The following is a 16,822-nucleotide window of genomic DNA, read 5'->3' on the forward strand; positions in this document are numbered from 1 at the left end:
TCTCCAAAATGCATATTTCCAGCTAAGTGGAGAACACTAAATGGAGCATCAATTACATGTAGATCCAGTCTATGTTGTGAGAGAAAGAAAGACAAGGAATTGGCAAGGAATTAACATCTTTATCACTGGCTGGCTAAGTTATTTTAGAATAATAAAATGATTATTTCTCACTAGCTACATAAAAATAGGAAAAACTAGCTTCTGACACACATTTTTGTGCCAGGCATCTTAACTGCTTATTAACTCATTTAGATTGATCATTAACTCATTGAAGCCTTCCAACAACTCAAGTGAGTATTATTATTAGCTTGGGTCTCATACTAGAAAAATCTAACTGACTCTGCTGAACTGTTGCAGAGGAATTTGGGTTATGAGTAATGGAAATCAAGAGGAGCCACATCCAAAATACACAGTAAACCCTACATTAACATGCATCGCATCATTTTCAAGTAACATATACTAACCCAGATTTCTTTCAACCAGGCAGTGATAACCTTTTCTATATCTTGAAAAGAAAATGGTGGAAGTACATCCTGCTGGGACTAGCAGACGTGGAAGCTAATTACCTGATTGTCAGAGCGTACCAGTACACGACTCTAACCAGTGTCCAGGTAAGAGGGAGCCCTCTGACCATTATGGATTTTACAGCTTTAAGAGAAGAATCTGAATTCATATGTGTTAAGCCAATTTTATTGAAAATCTGTTCACTTGAAGAAAACCTAAACACAGCTGGGTGCTGTTTTCCAGTGGAGCATATGTGCTAATGAGTAAGGTTTCCTGGAATTAGTGAAAATATATACAAGTTAATCAGTTCCCAAACTGCAAATGCTATAGCAAATTAGAACAGTTTCTACCAAAATAAGCATATTTAGTTGACAATTGATGCTGTGATGTTGACAAGAGTTCTGTTTTATGTGTTGCTCAAACATGGCATGTGAAGTACCTTTGTGCTACAGAAAATTTTTCTACATTCCTAAAATTTGCAGATTAAATAAGAACATCTCTATTTTATATAGTAAGAAAAGCAATGCATAAAAGGTTATTCACTCAACTGTGAAGTCTAAACCTGGCAATGGAGTCTATCTCACTTTCACCTCCACTTATAAAACATTTTGTTGTTAGAAAAGGTGAGTCAGTGTTATGATATATCCCATAGCTGGCTAACATTAAAACGACTGAATCAGCTTTCCTCAACTCCACTGAGTTGAAAAGTAATGCTTTATGGGAACATTTTTCTTTGAGTCCGCAAAAAGAAACCTAATAAAGGAACAGTGATGTAAGTTTTGCCTTTGACTACCATTTCTACCCAAGATGTCTAACCTGCCTTGAATATCTACTTTACTTGCAAACCTCCAACAATAATTTTTTTTTTTTTTTAAAGATTTTATTGGGGAAGGGAAACAGGATTTTATTGGGGAACAGTGTGTATTTCCAGGCCTTTTTTCTAAGTCAAGTTGTCCTTTCAATCTTAGTTGTGGAGGGTGCCGTTCAGCTTCAAGTTGTTGTCCTTTCAGTCTTAGTTGTGGAGGGCGCAGCTCAGCTCCAGGTCCAGTTACCGTTGCTAGTTGCAGGGGGCACAGCCCACCATTCCTTGCGGGAGTCGAACCGGCAACCTTGTGGTCGAGAGCACACTGGCCCATGTGGGAATCGAACCGGCAGCTTTCGGAGTTAGGAGCATGGGGCTCCAACAGCCTGAGCCACCGGGCCGTCCCCAACAATAATTTTTAAAGATTAAATTAAATAGGGAGACTCTTGGGACTCAAACCATCAAAGACGTCTGTCACTACCGTGTTTCCCCGAAAATAAGACCTAGCCAATCAGCTCTAATGTGTCTTTTGGAGCAAAAATTAATATAAGACCCAGTGTTATGCTATGCTGTGCTGTGCTGTGCTGTGTAAAACCTGGTCTTATGTTAAAATAAGACTGCGTCTTATATATGTTAATTTTTGCTCCAAAAGATGCATTAGAGCTGATAGTCCGGCGAGGTCTTATTTTTGGGGAAACACGATACGAATACATTTTGAAGGAGAATCAATATAGATAAATGACTGAATGTGATAGATGTCAGATAAGAAGTTGTAGAATTTTAGAGTTGGAAGGGACTTGTGAGATCATTTGGTCTGATCTCTTTATTTCATATTTTGACTCAGAGGGTCACTGGCCGGAGATCACACAGCTGGTCAGGGTCTCTGGAACTCTTACCATGATATAGGCAGCTCTCATATGGCCATTCATTGCCCACCAAAAATCGTTAAAAAAGAGAGCAAATTTAATTTCATTTTAAGACACAATTTGAGGACAGGGAGTCTTTCCACGTTTTTTATTGAAGGAATATAGTTTAGACTTTGTTAAGTCATTATTGCTGGATCCTGCTTGCGTCTTCCGGGACAGGCTATTATCATTTGCATTGTTTAATGCTTTGTTATTCAGGCAGGCTTGATAAAGCACTTAGGAGATTAGAGTTCTGCAGCTGGAATAAATAACAAGGCAAGGTGCCCATTCCTGCACTCGGTGTGTGGGACTCTAGTAATGACATTGCAGTGAAAGGCAGTCGGTAAACAACTGTGGATAGTATCAGACAGGCTGCTGGAGATTTGGGGGCTTACCTTGTCCAAGATTAAACAGATACAGAGAGAATCAGGAACACGGTTTAAAAAAGAAGAGGGTGAGCAATCAAACAGCAGATTCAGGAGTATTATTAGTATAAGGAATATATTTTATCCTTGAATGCACTTTATGAAATTTGTGACAAATTGAATGAATGAAATCTCTGTTTTTCTTTTATCTTACAAATGATTTTGGATTTGCTATAGTTTCAGCACCCTTAATCCCCCTGCCTTTCAGACTGGCAGTACTGGGAGTATGGCAAGTATTTTCTGGACCCAGGATCAATAGGTGATGGAGGAGCATATGATGAAGACGGGCAAGAGCATTGGCTATGAGCAAGTGTCTGTCTCACACAGTGGGTGGGGTTGGATGACACTTCGTCAGGAGATGGTGTCTGCTTGCTTTCTCATAATAACCAGTATTCTTCTGTAGCTCTTAGCCCGATTCCAGTTAAATATCTAGTTGTGTGATTGTTTATTCTATGTCCGGCTAGCCTTTCATACGCTCCTGAGGGCAGGGCTTGTGTCTCTCTTACCTCCTCTATATTCCAGCTCCTCAGTGTCTCCCACATGCCAAGTGCTTAAATATTTGTTCACTGAATGAATGGGTACATGCAGGAAGGAAAGTAGTTTGCCTTTTGCATTTAGGGATAAACAGAGGGTGGAGTGTAGAGGTAAATTGCACTGGCCCTTGGGCAGAATTCCTGGGTTCAGCAATTGTCTCTCTCACTTTTAACGATGTGACTTTGGGTAACTCATTTAACCTCACTGTGCCTTTGTTTTCCTCATGTGTAAAATGGGGTTTGCAGTTCCAGTCTCATAGGATTGCTGTGAGGATTAAATGAGTTAATCCAGGTAAAGCATTTAGTACAGGGCTGGCAAAATAAATGCTCAATAAATGCTAACTTCTATTATTACACAATTAGCAGGTTTTAGCAAATGAGAGATATTTAAGCTGTTTGTTTCTCCTTCCATGCAGCTTTTGGATTGCTTTGGGATTCCTGTGTTGATGGCTCTCTCGTGGTTTATTCTTTATGCAAGATACAGAGTGATCCACTTCATTGCTGTGGCTGTCTGTTTGTTGGGTGTAGGAACTATGGTTGGTGCAGACATATTAGCAGGGAGGGAAGACAATTCAGGTAAGACTGTTACTTGTTTCTGGTTCAGTCATAGAAAAAAAGTTTTGCTTAGGTTTTCACTTTTATTTTTCAAAGACATAGTTAAAAGGCAGAATACATGACCTTGTTAACCATCTTTTCAATTTTATTTTCAGATTTACTTGCTTCTGGTATTGTAACCACTTCCATAAAGCACTCTTTATGTTCCTACTTGCCCATAGTTCTTGTTCCTATTTGTCATAAGTTTTGTTTTGTTTTGTTTCATGAAAGATGTTTCTTTATAGATTTGCAATAATTTTCTTTTGGCCCATACATTTAGATTGATTACTGGAAAACCCACTATAGATTGTGTGTTTTTTTTGTTGTTATTTGTTTTATTTTTTGTTTTAATCAAACAGATTTTGTGTCCCCTGGCTGATTGACCTCTTTTTCAGTCGCTCTGTAGATGAAAACACTTTGATATCCTTTAGATCAAAATTTAGATAATTGATATATCAAATTTTGATAGGGTCAATGAATTCACCCAATTTGCAGGTGACTTCAATATCTGATTTAAGAGAGAAATTACCTTGCTTACCTAGCTTTCTTGCCTATAGTTTTCAATTCCCTTTGATATATTCCATTAATTTCTCATGTCACAGAATGATTTTCTGAGGCCTTACATTATGGCATATATGACCATCTTCCAGTCTGTTAGTCTCTTGAGGAGTCAAAATATGAAAAATCACAGCAGAATTATGCCAAATAGTGAGAAGCTATAGAGTCTTTAAATTTCTAGAAATCAGGTTTCTCCTGCCTTAAATTCTTAACCTTAAATGAACTCGAGCCAGATAAACCCCTTGAAGTAAGCTAGAGAGGTTTCCCTATTGACAATGTATTCCTTTTTGTGGCTTGTCTTCCCGTAGGTAATGATATACTCATTGGTGACATCTTGGTCCTTCTTGGGGCTTCCCTCTATGCCATTTCTAATGTATGTGAAGAATACATCGTGAAGAAGCTGAGCAGACAAGAGTTTTTAGGAATGGTGGGATTATTTGGAACAATTATCAGCGGCATACAGCTGTAAGTCTAAACTTTTCCTTAAAAACAAAATAAGCAAATATATAAAAAATGATTACTTTCTAACTACTAATATTCATTGTTTATCGGCCCAAATTCACATTTGAAATCAGTAACTTGGTAAATTTATATTAAAAAAGAATTTTCGAAATGTCAGGAATTATGCCTCGTTTTCTTGTACATGAGGTAGAGGCATTACCAGTAAAGGCTTTCTTTTTCAATTATTTCCAAAAAATATTAACTTCTATTCAAAGGGAAAACATAATGTCATGTTTTCCTCCTGTAGATGACAACTACTGAAGAATGTATTTAAGGGAATTGGACATATGTTTATGGATTCCTTTGGTTTTAATCTTTGGAATTTTTATTAAAAAGATAATTTTATACTTTAAGAAAAACTCAAAGTCAACATAATTCCTCACCTTATCTCAAGTGTAGAAACAAATGCTTATAAAATATTGAAAATTAATATGTGGCTCTCTCTGTGACCTCTTGTTTTAATCTTAGATTGCTTGTAGAATACAAGGATATTGCTAGCATTCACTGGGACTGGAAAATTGGTATGTACATAAATTAGAATTATTTTTAGCCAATATCCTTTCCTCTAACTGACAAAACACACATCAAGAAATAAATACATCATTTCAATAATACTTAAGCATTTTTGCAAAATCAGAGTAATGCACAGATAGCTGTAGTGGCTTAGATTGAGTTTTCTCTGAGAACTTGTAAATGAGCCTCCATAGAAGTTAATCCTTAATCTTTACCTTCCCCAATAGCCTTTCTTTACTAGGAATTCTGAACAAGACTGACCTTGGTCACACTAGCTCTCAATTAGACTTGTATCTTGAGTCCTCAGACTTCTTGTGAAGCAGCTGTCTGCTTGACTATCCAACACCCTGTTACCTACATCACATCATTTTTTTCTAAGAGTTTTGTATGTCTCATTTTCAATGCTGATGTTAATAAGGGGCTTTGTAGATAATATGTTAAAGGATCAGGATATTTTATGTAGCAGCCATGCCTTAAGCACCTTTGCCTTCTGATTTCGTCCTAAAATAATAGATATTCCTTTTTTTTTTTTTTTTTTTTTTTTTTTTTTTACAGTCCTGCTGTTTGTGGCATTTGCCCTCTGTATGTTTTGCCTGTACAGCTTCATGCCATTGGTAATTAAAGTTACTAGTGCTACTTCTGTCAACCTGGGCATCCTGACAGCTGACCTCTACAGCCTTTTCTTTGGACTGTTTCTCTTTGGCTATAAGGTAAGCACATAGAAATCATGTTCAAATAAGAACCCTTGCTTAGTCCAAAAGAAGTAGCAGGTTTCTTCAAGATTTTAGATCCCAAAATAAAACCTTCTCATCCGTTTGGCAAGAATTTCATTGGACAGTACTCACTCCTTTTGTTACTGCTTCTGAATTAGAAAATAGGCCCAAATGAGAATTGCTCTTCTAGGGTTTTTCTAAATGGCGAGATGCAGTGGATTTCCTCTTTGGTATGGTCCACCAACACTAGTGCTTGGAAATGCTAATGCATGTTGCCCGGTGATAAGGAATCCCAGAGCTGCTGTTGACTTTGAGAAAACATCTAAGCTCGACAAGGCATCATGAGCTTTCCTTTTCTCCCCCTAAGCTTTACGGAGATATAATTGGCGTACAACGTGGTGTAAGTTTAAGATGTACAATGTGTTGATTTGACAATGATACACTTATATATTGCAAAGCCCTATCTATTATACGGATAAAAAGTCTGCAGTACCTGCTGGAAGGGAAAGAGATAGTTGTATTATCATACACATAGTTATGGAATTATTCTTTAATGTATGGCTTAATGGAAAACAGCTGGATTCTCACATCTGGTTCTTCATTCTGCCTTGTGCTATCACATGTCAGGTAGCCTCCGGAACATTCCATTTTGAACTAGTAAGAGAATGGAAGTGAAAAAGGCACATAGCATCTTAGTATTGTTATTATAAAATTTTTGACCTTACAGACTTCCTGAAAGGTCTTGGGTACCCTCAAGGGTCTTTGTACCACATTTCGAGAACTGCTGCCTTAGAAATCCGTCTTTCCTTAGTATACCTTCAGTAAATGCTTGTTGACTTGCTTGCTCTTTTTCCCCACAGTCATTTGAACCAATAGAATGTTAGGATGTTGGCTGTTACTTGATAACTTTAGTTTTCAGAGGGGACAGCAACTACATTTCTTTGTCTTTGTGAAATTTTGCATCCAGGCAGACATCTTTGGCACTGATTTACACTACTCCCAGGAATTGGCTGTGCACTCACAATGCTTAGTTTAATGGGCTCTCAGAAATTTCTGCTTAAGGTGTGTAAATTCTGCAAAAGGTGTGTAAACCATTTTGACTTGCAAGGTTACATGTGACAGGAACCAGCGATTACAAAATTGCCGGTTAAGGTATTCTTGTTCTAAGACTGAAGGAGTGTTTTTAGCTTTTTAGTAGCATCATTAAAAAGTAAAAAATGTCAAAGTGAATCAGAGACGTGATCCTGACGGGGCTAGATTTTGGTTTTGTTTTTTTTCCCCAGTGAGAACACAATTGCCAAGAGCTACAAAGTCAGCCTTAAAAGTTAGTTGTTCTGTGATGCTGTGCTTGCATTTCACATGGCCACTGCTAGGGTATGACAGTGTTTCCACTCTGCAGTTCAAGGCCAGTTGATAGGTACTGTACTCAAAGAAAGCCCCAGAGCTCAGCAGTGTAATTACATATGGCCCCGTTCACCTGTGTTTTTTTTTTTTTTTTTAACCAAAAATACTAATTAGCTTTAGTAGTTTAACTTTTACTTTCCCCTCATAAGTAAAATAATGTCCAAGGAGGAAGTAAGTGTTAAGAAATAAAAACTTCAAGGCAAAAGTACACTTTTCACTACCAAACGATTATAAACTCCCTTAATGTAAGTATTTGCTTTTTAACTGCTCCAACTTTAATACGAAAAAGCCCTTCTCTGTGTCATTTTTTGTTCATATGACTTTAAACCATCATTCTTAAAATGGGAGCATACAAACTATAAATTCTTTTCTAGTTCTTTTGCTTTATGTTTCCTTGTCCCTGCATATCTAGCAGTTTACTCTCTTAACTTATGTCAGATTTATTGCTTTTGGTCAAAGGTCATTTCAAGATGTATAGAGCAAAAAGGAGGTCTGCTGTGATCTTTATTCAGAGTAAATAACAGAGGTAGAAAACTAATCAGAGCATAAAGAAGGTACCTAGCATTTTAAAAGCAATTTTTAAAGACAGAATCGTTATATGACCAATATATCACCAATTTTTAAAATTATAGTATCTAAAATAACTTTGGCTCTGCTTTTTTGAAACAAGCAGTTGAAAAATAGGTTTAAAAATTTCTACACTCATCTGTGTCAGACTCTGCTTCCTTTGGAATTGATCTTGAGTAAACACCTATTAAACAGAGTAGCCACAGAAACTTCCTGTATAGATCCAGATGCAAAGGGTAGAATTTAAAAAAAAAGAAAAAAGGTAAGAGTCTCTAATCAGGATACTCACCTCACTCTCTGAGTCTCTCCCTTCTAATAAAGTGCCTCAATTTAATCACCTGTCTTTGTAAAAGGGACAACATTTTTTTCCTTCTAAAACCACCAAACCAAATAAGACATGTTTTAAATTAAGTTATATAGATTTTCCCACAGGTAACAGTGAACATTTAATAGGAGAGCCTGATTCACTTTCATAAAACTATGTAACACTTGCCTACAGAGACAAGATAATCTATTAAATTGGAATGAAATGAACTTGATTGGAATAGCATGTATGAGGGATTATTGACAAGTTATCACATATGTACGCTGACATTTTTTCCTTGGTCTTGTGTCCCTGTTTCATACCAATATTGTAACCTGTGCCATGGGCCTGAGTTGGGCTCTCTCATGGTAACCCTGCTGACCTCTTATTCTCTTCATTAAGTGGGGCTAGGTGCAAGGTGGGGTGCAGCTAGATTATCACAGAAAAAGGCAAAAGTTCCATTTCTTAGAGATGCAAGGAGCCAGTAGGCTGATGTGCCAGGTGACATTGTCAGAGCCCAGGCGTTCACCAGGATACACACAGGATTGGGTTTTGGGTGGTAGTGTCTCCTTAGGCAACTTTCAGAAAAAAGGTTATGAGAAGGTAACTCTAGAAGCACAGTTGGCAAAAGGCAGGTACAGAGATGTGTAACCCACAGTTGTTCTCTCCTCCTAGTTTTCGGGACTCTATATCCTGTCCTTCACTATCATCATGGTGGGGTTTATTCTGTACTGCTCCACCCCGATGCGTACGGCAGAGCCGGTCGAGAGCAACGTGCCACCAGTCACCAGCATTGGAATCGACAATCTGGGACTGAAGCTTGAGGAGAACCTCCAGGAGACCCACTCTGCGGTCTTGTAGTTGGAGAAGGTGCCCACGCACACCTGAAGCTTCCTGGGAAATGTCACTGGGATAAAGCAGAGCCTGCTGACTGCTGAGGGGACCCTTGGAAAATGCTCAGTCTCGGAGCAAACACTCCATAGCATTGGACTGGATCCAGTGGTTAGATTTTACAAAGTAATACAAAATAATGTATCAAAAGTAGAAATACCAAAATAAAGCAGAAGCCAAGGCTAGGATTGTGCTTCTGTGTGTTTGAGGACCAATACCTGTTAATGTCAGACAGACAAGGTGTGGGCCCCATTCTGGGGCCTCTGAAAGGTGGGAAAGCGGGATGGGGCAGATACCCAGGCATGAGCCAGCCTCAGGACAGGGCCTGAAAACGGGCTGTCCAGGCCTGGCGGGGTGGTCAGGAGAAGGGGCAGTCCAGGGTGGTCTGAGAGTAGGTTTCCTCAGCTGGAGGCTTCTGGGTTTGGTCCTTCTGAGGTAGTCATTGTCCACAGGCTACCAATGAGATCTGGTGACTGAGTGCATATGTCAGGAAAATGGGTGGGGCCGCACTAGAGAAATCCTGAGGTACAAATGTGAGTACCATAGCAGCATTAAAGTGGAGTGCAGGAAACATAGGAACCCTCTCTCAGTTGTTAAAAAAGGCTGCTACACTACTTTTTACCAAATATTTGTTATGTTCATGAGATTTTTATGATACTTCAATCCAAAATGTTAGTAAGTAGCATCATTATATCAATTACCAGTATGCCACTTTACAAAAACTCTGTATGTAAACTTTTTTGTTTGTTTGTTTTGGTATTAATAAAAATATAATAAAGAAATTGAGGGTAAATGTTCATATTATTAAAAGATTTTGATTTCATGGGAATACGTCCACTGTGTGGTTTCTTTGATTAACCAGTTCCCCTTGTGGATTTTAAATGACTTAATATCCAGCTTTTCAGAATCATGTCTTCTGTAAGGTGAAACAAACCTATCTATTTGGGGCTACTCCAGAATGGAGGGCAATTCAGAGTGAGCTCACAGATCATTTGCTGGAATAAACATTTTCAAATTCTGAATTATCTTAATGTTTTTCTTTTTTTTTTTTGGAGTGAAATAACCTTTCATTCTCTGTACACTACTTTTTACCAAATATTTGTGTCCATGAGATTTTTATGATACCAGTTAAAACTGATGCTTGATTTTTCACTTCCTACCAATAACAATTGTCAGCAAGTGAAAAAAGGTTATGTTGAAATGTTTGGCATTTTGGGGAAGACTTTCAGTTTGATTAATACACTGATTATTTCTTAAAATACCTTGCTTGAGAATAAAGCTGTATATATAGGGATGGTGATGGAGTACGGAATCTCAGGTAACAACATCCCACATGTCTGTCAAGGCTGAGTTCATATGTCATCTCTTTTATGAGGTCTTTCTCAGGCCAGCTAGGCTGGGTCCCTCTCCTTGAGACACCCGGGGCGCTTGTTCATATCTTCCTTGTAGCACTTACCAAAGTGCTTCTGTTTACCTCCTCACCACAGGTTGAGCTCTTCCAGGTCATCAACAGCTTTTTTTCATCTTTCTAGTCCTTTATCTCGTTTGTTGGGTGTTTATTAAATATATTTTGTCTTTGGTCCCAGTTCAGGACATTTAAGGGGAGATTGACCTAAAGTAGGGCCTTTTATGCAGATACATAAAGGTAGTAAGTTTCCTACCCTGTTCTGCTCTTTCCACCCACCCCCCCTTCATCCTAGGGTTTCTCCTGCCTGTTCCCTCTGAAGAGGGGCAAAGGCGTTCCAATCTGGGCATCTCAAGTTACAACTCAGAATTTAATGTTCCAGAGAAGCAATACTGCGAATGACATTCGGCAATTAAATAATGTTCTGCAAGGCTGTGCATCCTGGTTTAAATAAGTTCGTGAAGATTGGAGTTTAACCAGCCTGGGTAATGTGTTTCTAAACATCTGGCTTATACATAAGGTTTTGAAACACAACACGTTCTTAAATTGAGAACCTCCTGTAAATTATTTTTCAGCCCATTAGAACAATATTGATTTTTCAATATTTTATGTAGATATGCCATTAAAAAAACAACAACTCTGCTGAATAGTTTAATAGTTGCTAGATTGTTCCCTAGTGTTATATGGAGCTAATAAATTATGCAATTGGACTGTGGTGACATTGTAAGAAGACAGGGCTTTGCTGGTGCCATTTTCACGGCTTCCATTTTGAAACTAGTTTCACTTTTGTGGACAGGTATCTAATGTTTCTCACCTTTCTGATAACAGCATCTCAGAGAATTGGTATGTATTTTCAGTGGTGTTTCCAGCAGGTGGTGCTTTAACAATTATAACAAAGTCCTGTGTCATAAACAATAATCTTTCATTTTATAGTGCTTCCATAATGTCCTGTTAAAGTGCTTTGTCTTATAAGAGGATATTACAGCGATTGTCCTCAGCAGGGATTGTCTTTGATTAACAGTTGAAGAATGGAGGCCTCAGAAAAGTGGAAACATCCTTTGCAAGGTCACATAGAGTTGGTGGCTAAGGTGAAAACGGAATCCAGGATTCCTTTCAGTTTAGCTGGCAGCCTCAAGTTCCCCACTGCTTCTGAAACGGTAAATTCTGAGGGGGCCATGGTTCTTGTGAAACTGCTGAGCGAATGCAAAAGCATCTCTAGTGAGAGAAACTGGGAAGGTTTTCATGTAAAAACTAGCTTGACTGCGGTTTTCTTTGCAGCTCTGGAGTCTGCTCTGTTAAGAAGCTGTGCTGTCTACATTTGTCTTTGTGAGGCCTTATGTATGCTTAGTCACGATTCCCTTTTCTATCATTATTATGGTGATGTGCCATTTCCATCCACATTTAATCACTTAGTATTTGGACATATCCTCAGCCCTCAAAAGATATCAATAAATCAGGGAAATGCAGCAGATAGCCACTTAGCTGATTAAAAGGCAAGAGATTTATGAGGAAATTAGGTAATGCTGAACAGGCAGTTCTCCAATAGTCTCACCAGGGGTATTTTGAGAAGTCTGGTGATATATAAGTGGTATATCAAGGGGAGGAAAGCCTTTTCAGGATAGCAAAATATTACCTGTAAGATTTACCATCCCAAAGTTTCTTCTCCCAGTGCTTTCACCATGCACTTTATTCCTTGGTTTAAATATTGCCCGTTTCTAGCAACCTTAAAGTACAGATACTCTTGGAGAAGGAAATTTCGATTGAAAGGAGGAGAGAGTGATACCAATAAAAAACATATAACCATTTGAACAATTATTGGCTTCAACTGACCCTAACAAGCATCCAGATGGTGCCATGTAATCATCACTCAATCAACTATTAGCATTTAGGGCTTTCCTCAATGGGGAGGCTACATTCGATACACAAGGTGTGATGTACAGGACTTGCAGTGCTAGTACATGAAGTTTCCATGCGGAGTCCCGCTTTCCCTGAACTCGGATGTTTCTTCCTGATGACTGTGTTTTTCCACTTTTGCCTGAGTATTTCACATTTTCAGTTTCCTATTTTGACTTTGGTCTTGTGATCCCATGTGGGACCTTATCCACCTTGATTGTCATGAAAAGCCTGCTAGTTCAGTGCATGCGCATTTACATGGGGGCACGCACACCACCATCGCTTCCTCTTTGCCCCCCAACATCTTGTTTCTCCAGAAATTGCTGTTGTCTATAGGACTGAGTGAAGCAGCTCCAGGGAATCTGCCCCATCCCTGACACACATCTAGAGGTGTTTGTGTAGACCTTTATTTCCCCAGTCCATCTGTTGGATTGAGTCTATGTGATACCTTTAGTTGGACACAATTGGTGTACAGCATTTATTTGGTCTTTACTGTCAGTTTAGAGCAGGGGTGTCCAAACTGCGGCCCGCAGGCCAACTGCAGCCCATGATTCATTGTTAATTGGCCCGCAGCAAATTCCAGAAATATATTTAGTTTACTTAAATAAACCAGGTGAGGCAATACGTACTTCACCTCAAGTGAGTGGCCCGGTTGTTTGTGTATTTTACTGCTATGGCCCTTGGTGAAAAACGTTGAAAAAAGTTTGGACACCCCTGGTTTAGAGGATTAGGCAGAAGGTAGCTTAATCCCTGATCTGTGAACTAAAGTGTTAGATATGCCAGGGGGATTTGGCTCATCTGAGAGCCAAATTTGGCTGGTCAGCACAGGTGTACCATCCTGAGAACTCTTTGGTCATGATGTAAGAACATGGTTCAAGCCCTCATCTCATTGGTAGTGGTGGTGGTGGTGGGCAGAGCAGGACACTAGGCCAGGCCAGGAGACACTGTCTGGGAGATCTATTTGTAGAGGACTGGGCACTCTAATTGCCTGGAATTCAATGGCTACAGGCTAATCTCCTAGGAAGAAGGCTGGCTAGGTTATGGGAGTACCTGAAATAGACCTACAAGATGGGGGTGTATGGGGCAGGGAGAAATGGGAAGGTGAGAATCCTAGGCCCCTCGTACTAGGATGAGTTCAAGAAATGTAATTGGGGGCACCAAAGACAGATGACTCCATTTGGTCCCCTGAACTACAATAGGCCTGTTCTTTAACTTTCTAAAGTGGACTTTTCTCCAACTCACTATCCCACCATTGCCTCAGTTCACTGAGTTGAACTGAAATACCGTGTGGTTTCTATCCCCTTCACTTCCTCCATCATATGCTTTCACCTTTGAGCTTCCACTTGTGATTTTCATATTTCATTAATGGTACTGTTCTAGGCCTGCTCACATTCAAACCTTTGAAGTTATACTGGGTTTATTTCCTCCCTTTCACATCCAACAGGGCGCAAATGTCTGTGAGTTCTTCTCTGCTGACATCGCTCATGTCTGGCTCTCTGTCTCTCTTTTTCTTTGTTCTCTCATCAGCTAAAAGCCTTATTTCTTTTGCACCAGTCCTATAACTGTCTAACTATCTTGAGTCTCTGTGTACAGTTTCTTTTATTCTCTACATATCCTTACAATCCTAAAATATCTCAATTGAAAAAAACCACAATAAAAACAAACAAAAAGAACTCTTCCCAACTGACCCAGGAAGCTTCAATGGCTCCTGATGACTCTTAGGATAAAGTCCAAGCTGAGACTAACCGAATCTAGTTTTACTGTCCCAAGATGATCATCTGTTAGTGCTTGTTCACACCCATCCAACCTATAAGACTCCTCCCTCTGTGCTCACAGCTTTGTCGATTCTGCCTCTACACACTTTCTAGGCACTTCTCCTTAGGTACAACTCCTCCTTCCACTTCGTGTTTGTGTATCTAATGCTTATTTCATTCTCCAAGCCTCAGCTCAAGTCTGTCTCCTTGGAGTCCACAGGGTTCGCTGCCTCTTCAGAGTGCCCATAGCACTTCCTCTTTTGTCTTCTCTGTTGGCACTCACCAGTCATTCCCTAGCATGAACACACTGCAGTCCTCCGAATGTGTATGGTGGTTGAAGGTGAAAGTCAAACAATACCCTTACATGTTATAAAGGGTGAAGAGGTTCATTCCTAGAGAGCTGAGAAATTCAAAATATTCAACTACACCTCACATTTTAGGCACATACCTTGGTGATACATTTTCAGCATTTTGTAAGTATTTTGTGTACATTTAAAATTTTCCCCTTCACAGACCAGTGATCCTGATGAGGCTATGGCTACACCACTTTTGTGATTCTGTTTTTTGGAAAATACAAATATTTTCCATTTTTATTCTGTTGTATAACAAGTATAAAAATTACATTCATCATTGGGACCTCATTCTCACTCCTTTTTATAAAATAGGATGGGCAAGATGAGATAAAATAGTTAAACATTTGCTCAGTTGGGATAATGCTGGAATGAAACTTGGCTGAGGGCAGCATCACTCATGAATTCATTCAAAAATAGATTTATTGAAGAACAGAGTCAGGTACTGTTCTAGACTGAGGTACCGTACGACTTTCAAAAGTTGGTTTGTAATATTAATATCTAGGAAAATGGGGATTCTATGAAAATACTGAATTTGAGGTCTACCTTCTGCCTCGTATTGCTAATTTACTTAAGTAACAATCCTCCTAATGAACATATTATTCTCCTAATGAAATTATAAGATCCTGTGCACAGATGTTGCCCTACTTTGTGGTATACTGGAACCTTAATGGAAAGAGAAAGTTCACAAACACACACTTTCAAACATTCAATGTAACACCAAACATAAAGCCTTAAAAACAACAGGGACTCAGTAATACTGCATTTGTATTTGTTGATGATGTTTTTCTCATGTTCTGTCCAGCCCTAAACTTGTGAACCACTATTTTTGGTTTGGTAAGTAGTAATAATTGTATAATGCCAGAAACCAAAAGATGATTTACTATTCAGGATGATGCACAGTGGTGATTTCCATTTACTGCACATTCTTGGCCTCGGTTAAAATGGGCAGAACAAAGAATTTTAGACAGTACTTGATAAAGAAATGCTACTCCAGTTGGGAGAAAGGAAAACCTAGATCAATAGGTTATATGTCCTCTGGTTAGAACAGATGTTATTGAGAAATGATAAGCAAGTTAAGTAGAAGAGGAATCAGAGGAAATTATGATCACTCCAGTGTTAATAAGGATGTTGGTGAAAATGACTATATTTAAAAGCCAGAATCTGTGTATCTGAATAGATAATTAGCTCTTTTATAGACTCTCCAGGTGATTCATTGGAAGGAAAGAAACTGGTTCTGTCATTAAAAATCTGGATGATCTTGGGCAATTCTTTGCCATTTTCCATTCTCATAGCTCTCATTGAGCTAGTAGTGTGTGTCTGGCAGAGTGCCAATTTTTTTTTTTTTTTAAACATGCATTATTTATTTAAACTTCACAACATCCTAAGGAAGTAAATTCTGCTTATATCCCCATTTAACAAATGAGGAAATTGAGACCTTGTATCGGTCAGGATGTACTATATTATGTTGCTATAATAAATAATACCAAATATATTATTTGCTTAAAACAACAAAGATTTGATTTTTGGCCATACTACATGTCCACTGCGGGTCTGCTTCAAGCTGTCCTTACTCTGGGACCAAGACCAATGGAGCAGCCATAGCAGAGGGAAAGAGGAAAACAGAAAATTCCTCCCTGTCTCTTAAAGACTGCCCAGAAGTGACATATATCAATTCCTCTTACATTTTATTGGCCTAAGCAAATCACATGGCCATACTGAAATTCAAAGGGATATAGAAATGCAATTCTATGTGCTTGAAAGGAGAGAAACTTACAGGTATTTGTGTGCATTCCTGTCAGAGGCTACATACTGCTCTACTGTGCTAAAAGGGGTGTGTTTGTGTGGGGGGAGGTGCTTACTACCTAGGACCCTTTCAGATAATGGAGGCTGTCTAGTGGTCTTCTATTAACAAGAATGTTTATTGCAGCTTTAATTATAATAGCAAAAAAGTGGAAGCAATTGGTCCATCAGCAAGAGAAAGAGAAAGTATTAATAAATTTTGGTATATTTACAAATGTAATACTACTCAGCAATAAAAAGGAATGCACTTCTGAAACTGAAAGAAACCAGGAACAAAAGAATACATATTACATGATTCCATTTATGTGAAGTTCAAAAACAGGCAAAACTAATTTATGGGAATAGAAATCAGAATGGTGGTTGCCTCAGGACAGCAAGGCACATAGAAAAACTTTCTAGGGTG

The 16,822-nt window shown here is 38.8% G+C and overlaps 1 protein-coding gene across 1 annotated transcript in view; it reads left to right on the plus strand.

Annotated features, from left to right (window-relative positions):
* SLC35F2 (solute carrier family 35 member F2) overlaps positions 1 to 10,043 on the plus strand; it is a 44,835-nt gene extending 34,792 nt beyond the window's left edge. Inside the window, exons 3-8 of the mRNA XM_019718714.3 lie at positions 484 to 611; positions 3,586 to 3,745; positions 4,630 to 4,786; positions 5,291 to 5,343; positions 5,891 to 6,045; positions 8,999 to 10,043. Of these exons, the coding sequence (XP_019574273.3) occupies positions 484 to 611; positions 3,586 to 3,745; positions 4,630 to 4,786; positions 5,291 to 5,343; positions 5,891 to 6,045; positions 8,999 to 9,184 (839 nt within the window). The 3' untranslated portion in view covers positions 9,185 to 10,043. The remainder of the gene's footprint in view (positions 1 to 483; positions 612 to 3,585; positions 3,746 to 4,629; positions 4,787 to 5,290; positions 5,344 to 5,890; positions 6,046 to 8,998) is intronic.
* Positions 10,044 to 16,822: the final 6,779 nt, after the last annotated feature.

The sequence above is a fragment of the Rhinolophus sinicus genome, chromosome 14 (genome assembly GCF_057876585.1).
Source record: "Rhinolophus sinicus isolate RSI-liver-muscle chromosome 14, RSI-T2T, whole genome shotgun sequence".
Classification (NCBI taxonomy): Eukaryota; Metazoa; Chordata; class Mammalia; order Chiroptera; family Rhinolophidae; genus Rhinolophus; species Rhinolophus sinicus.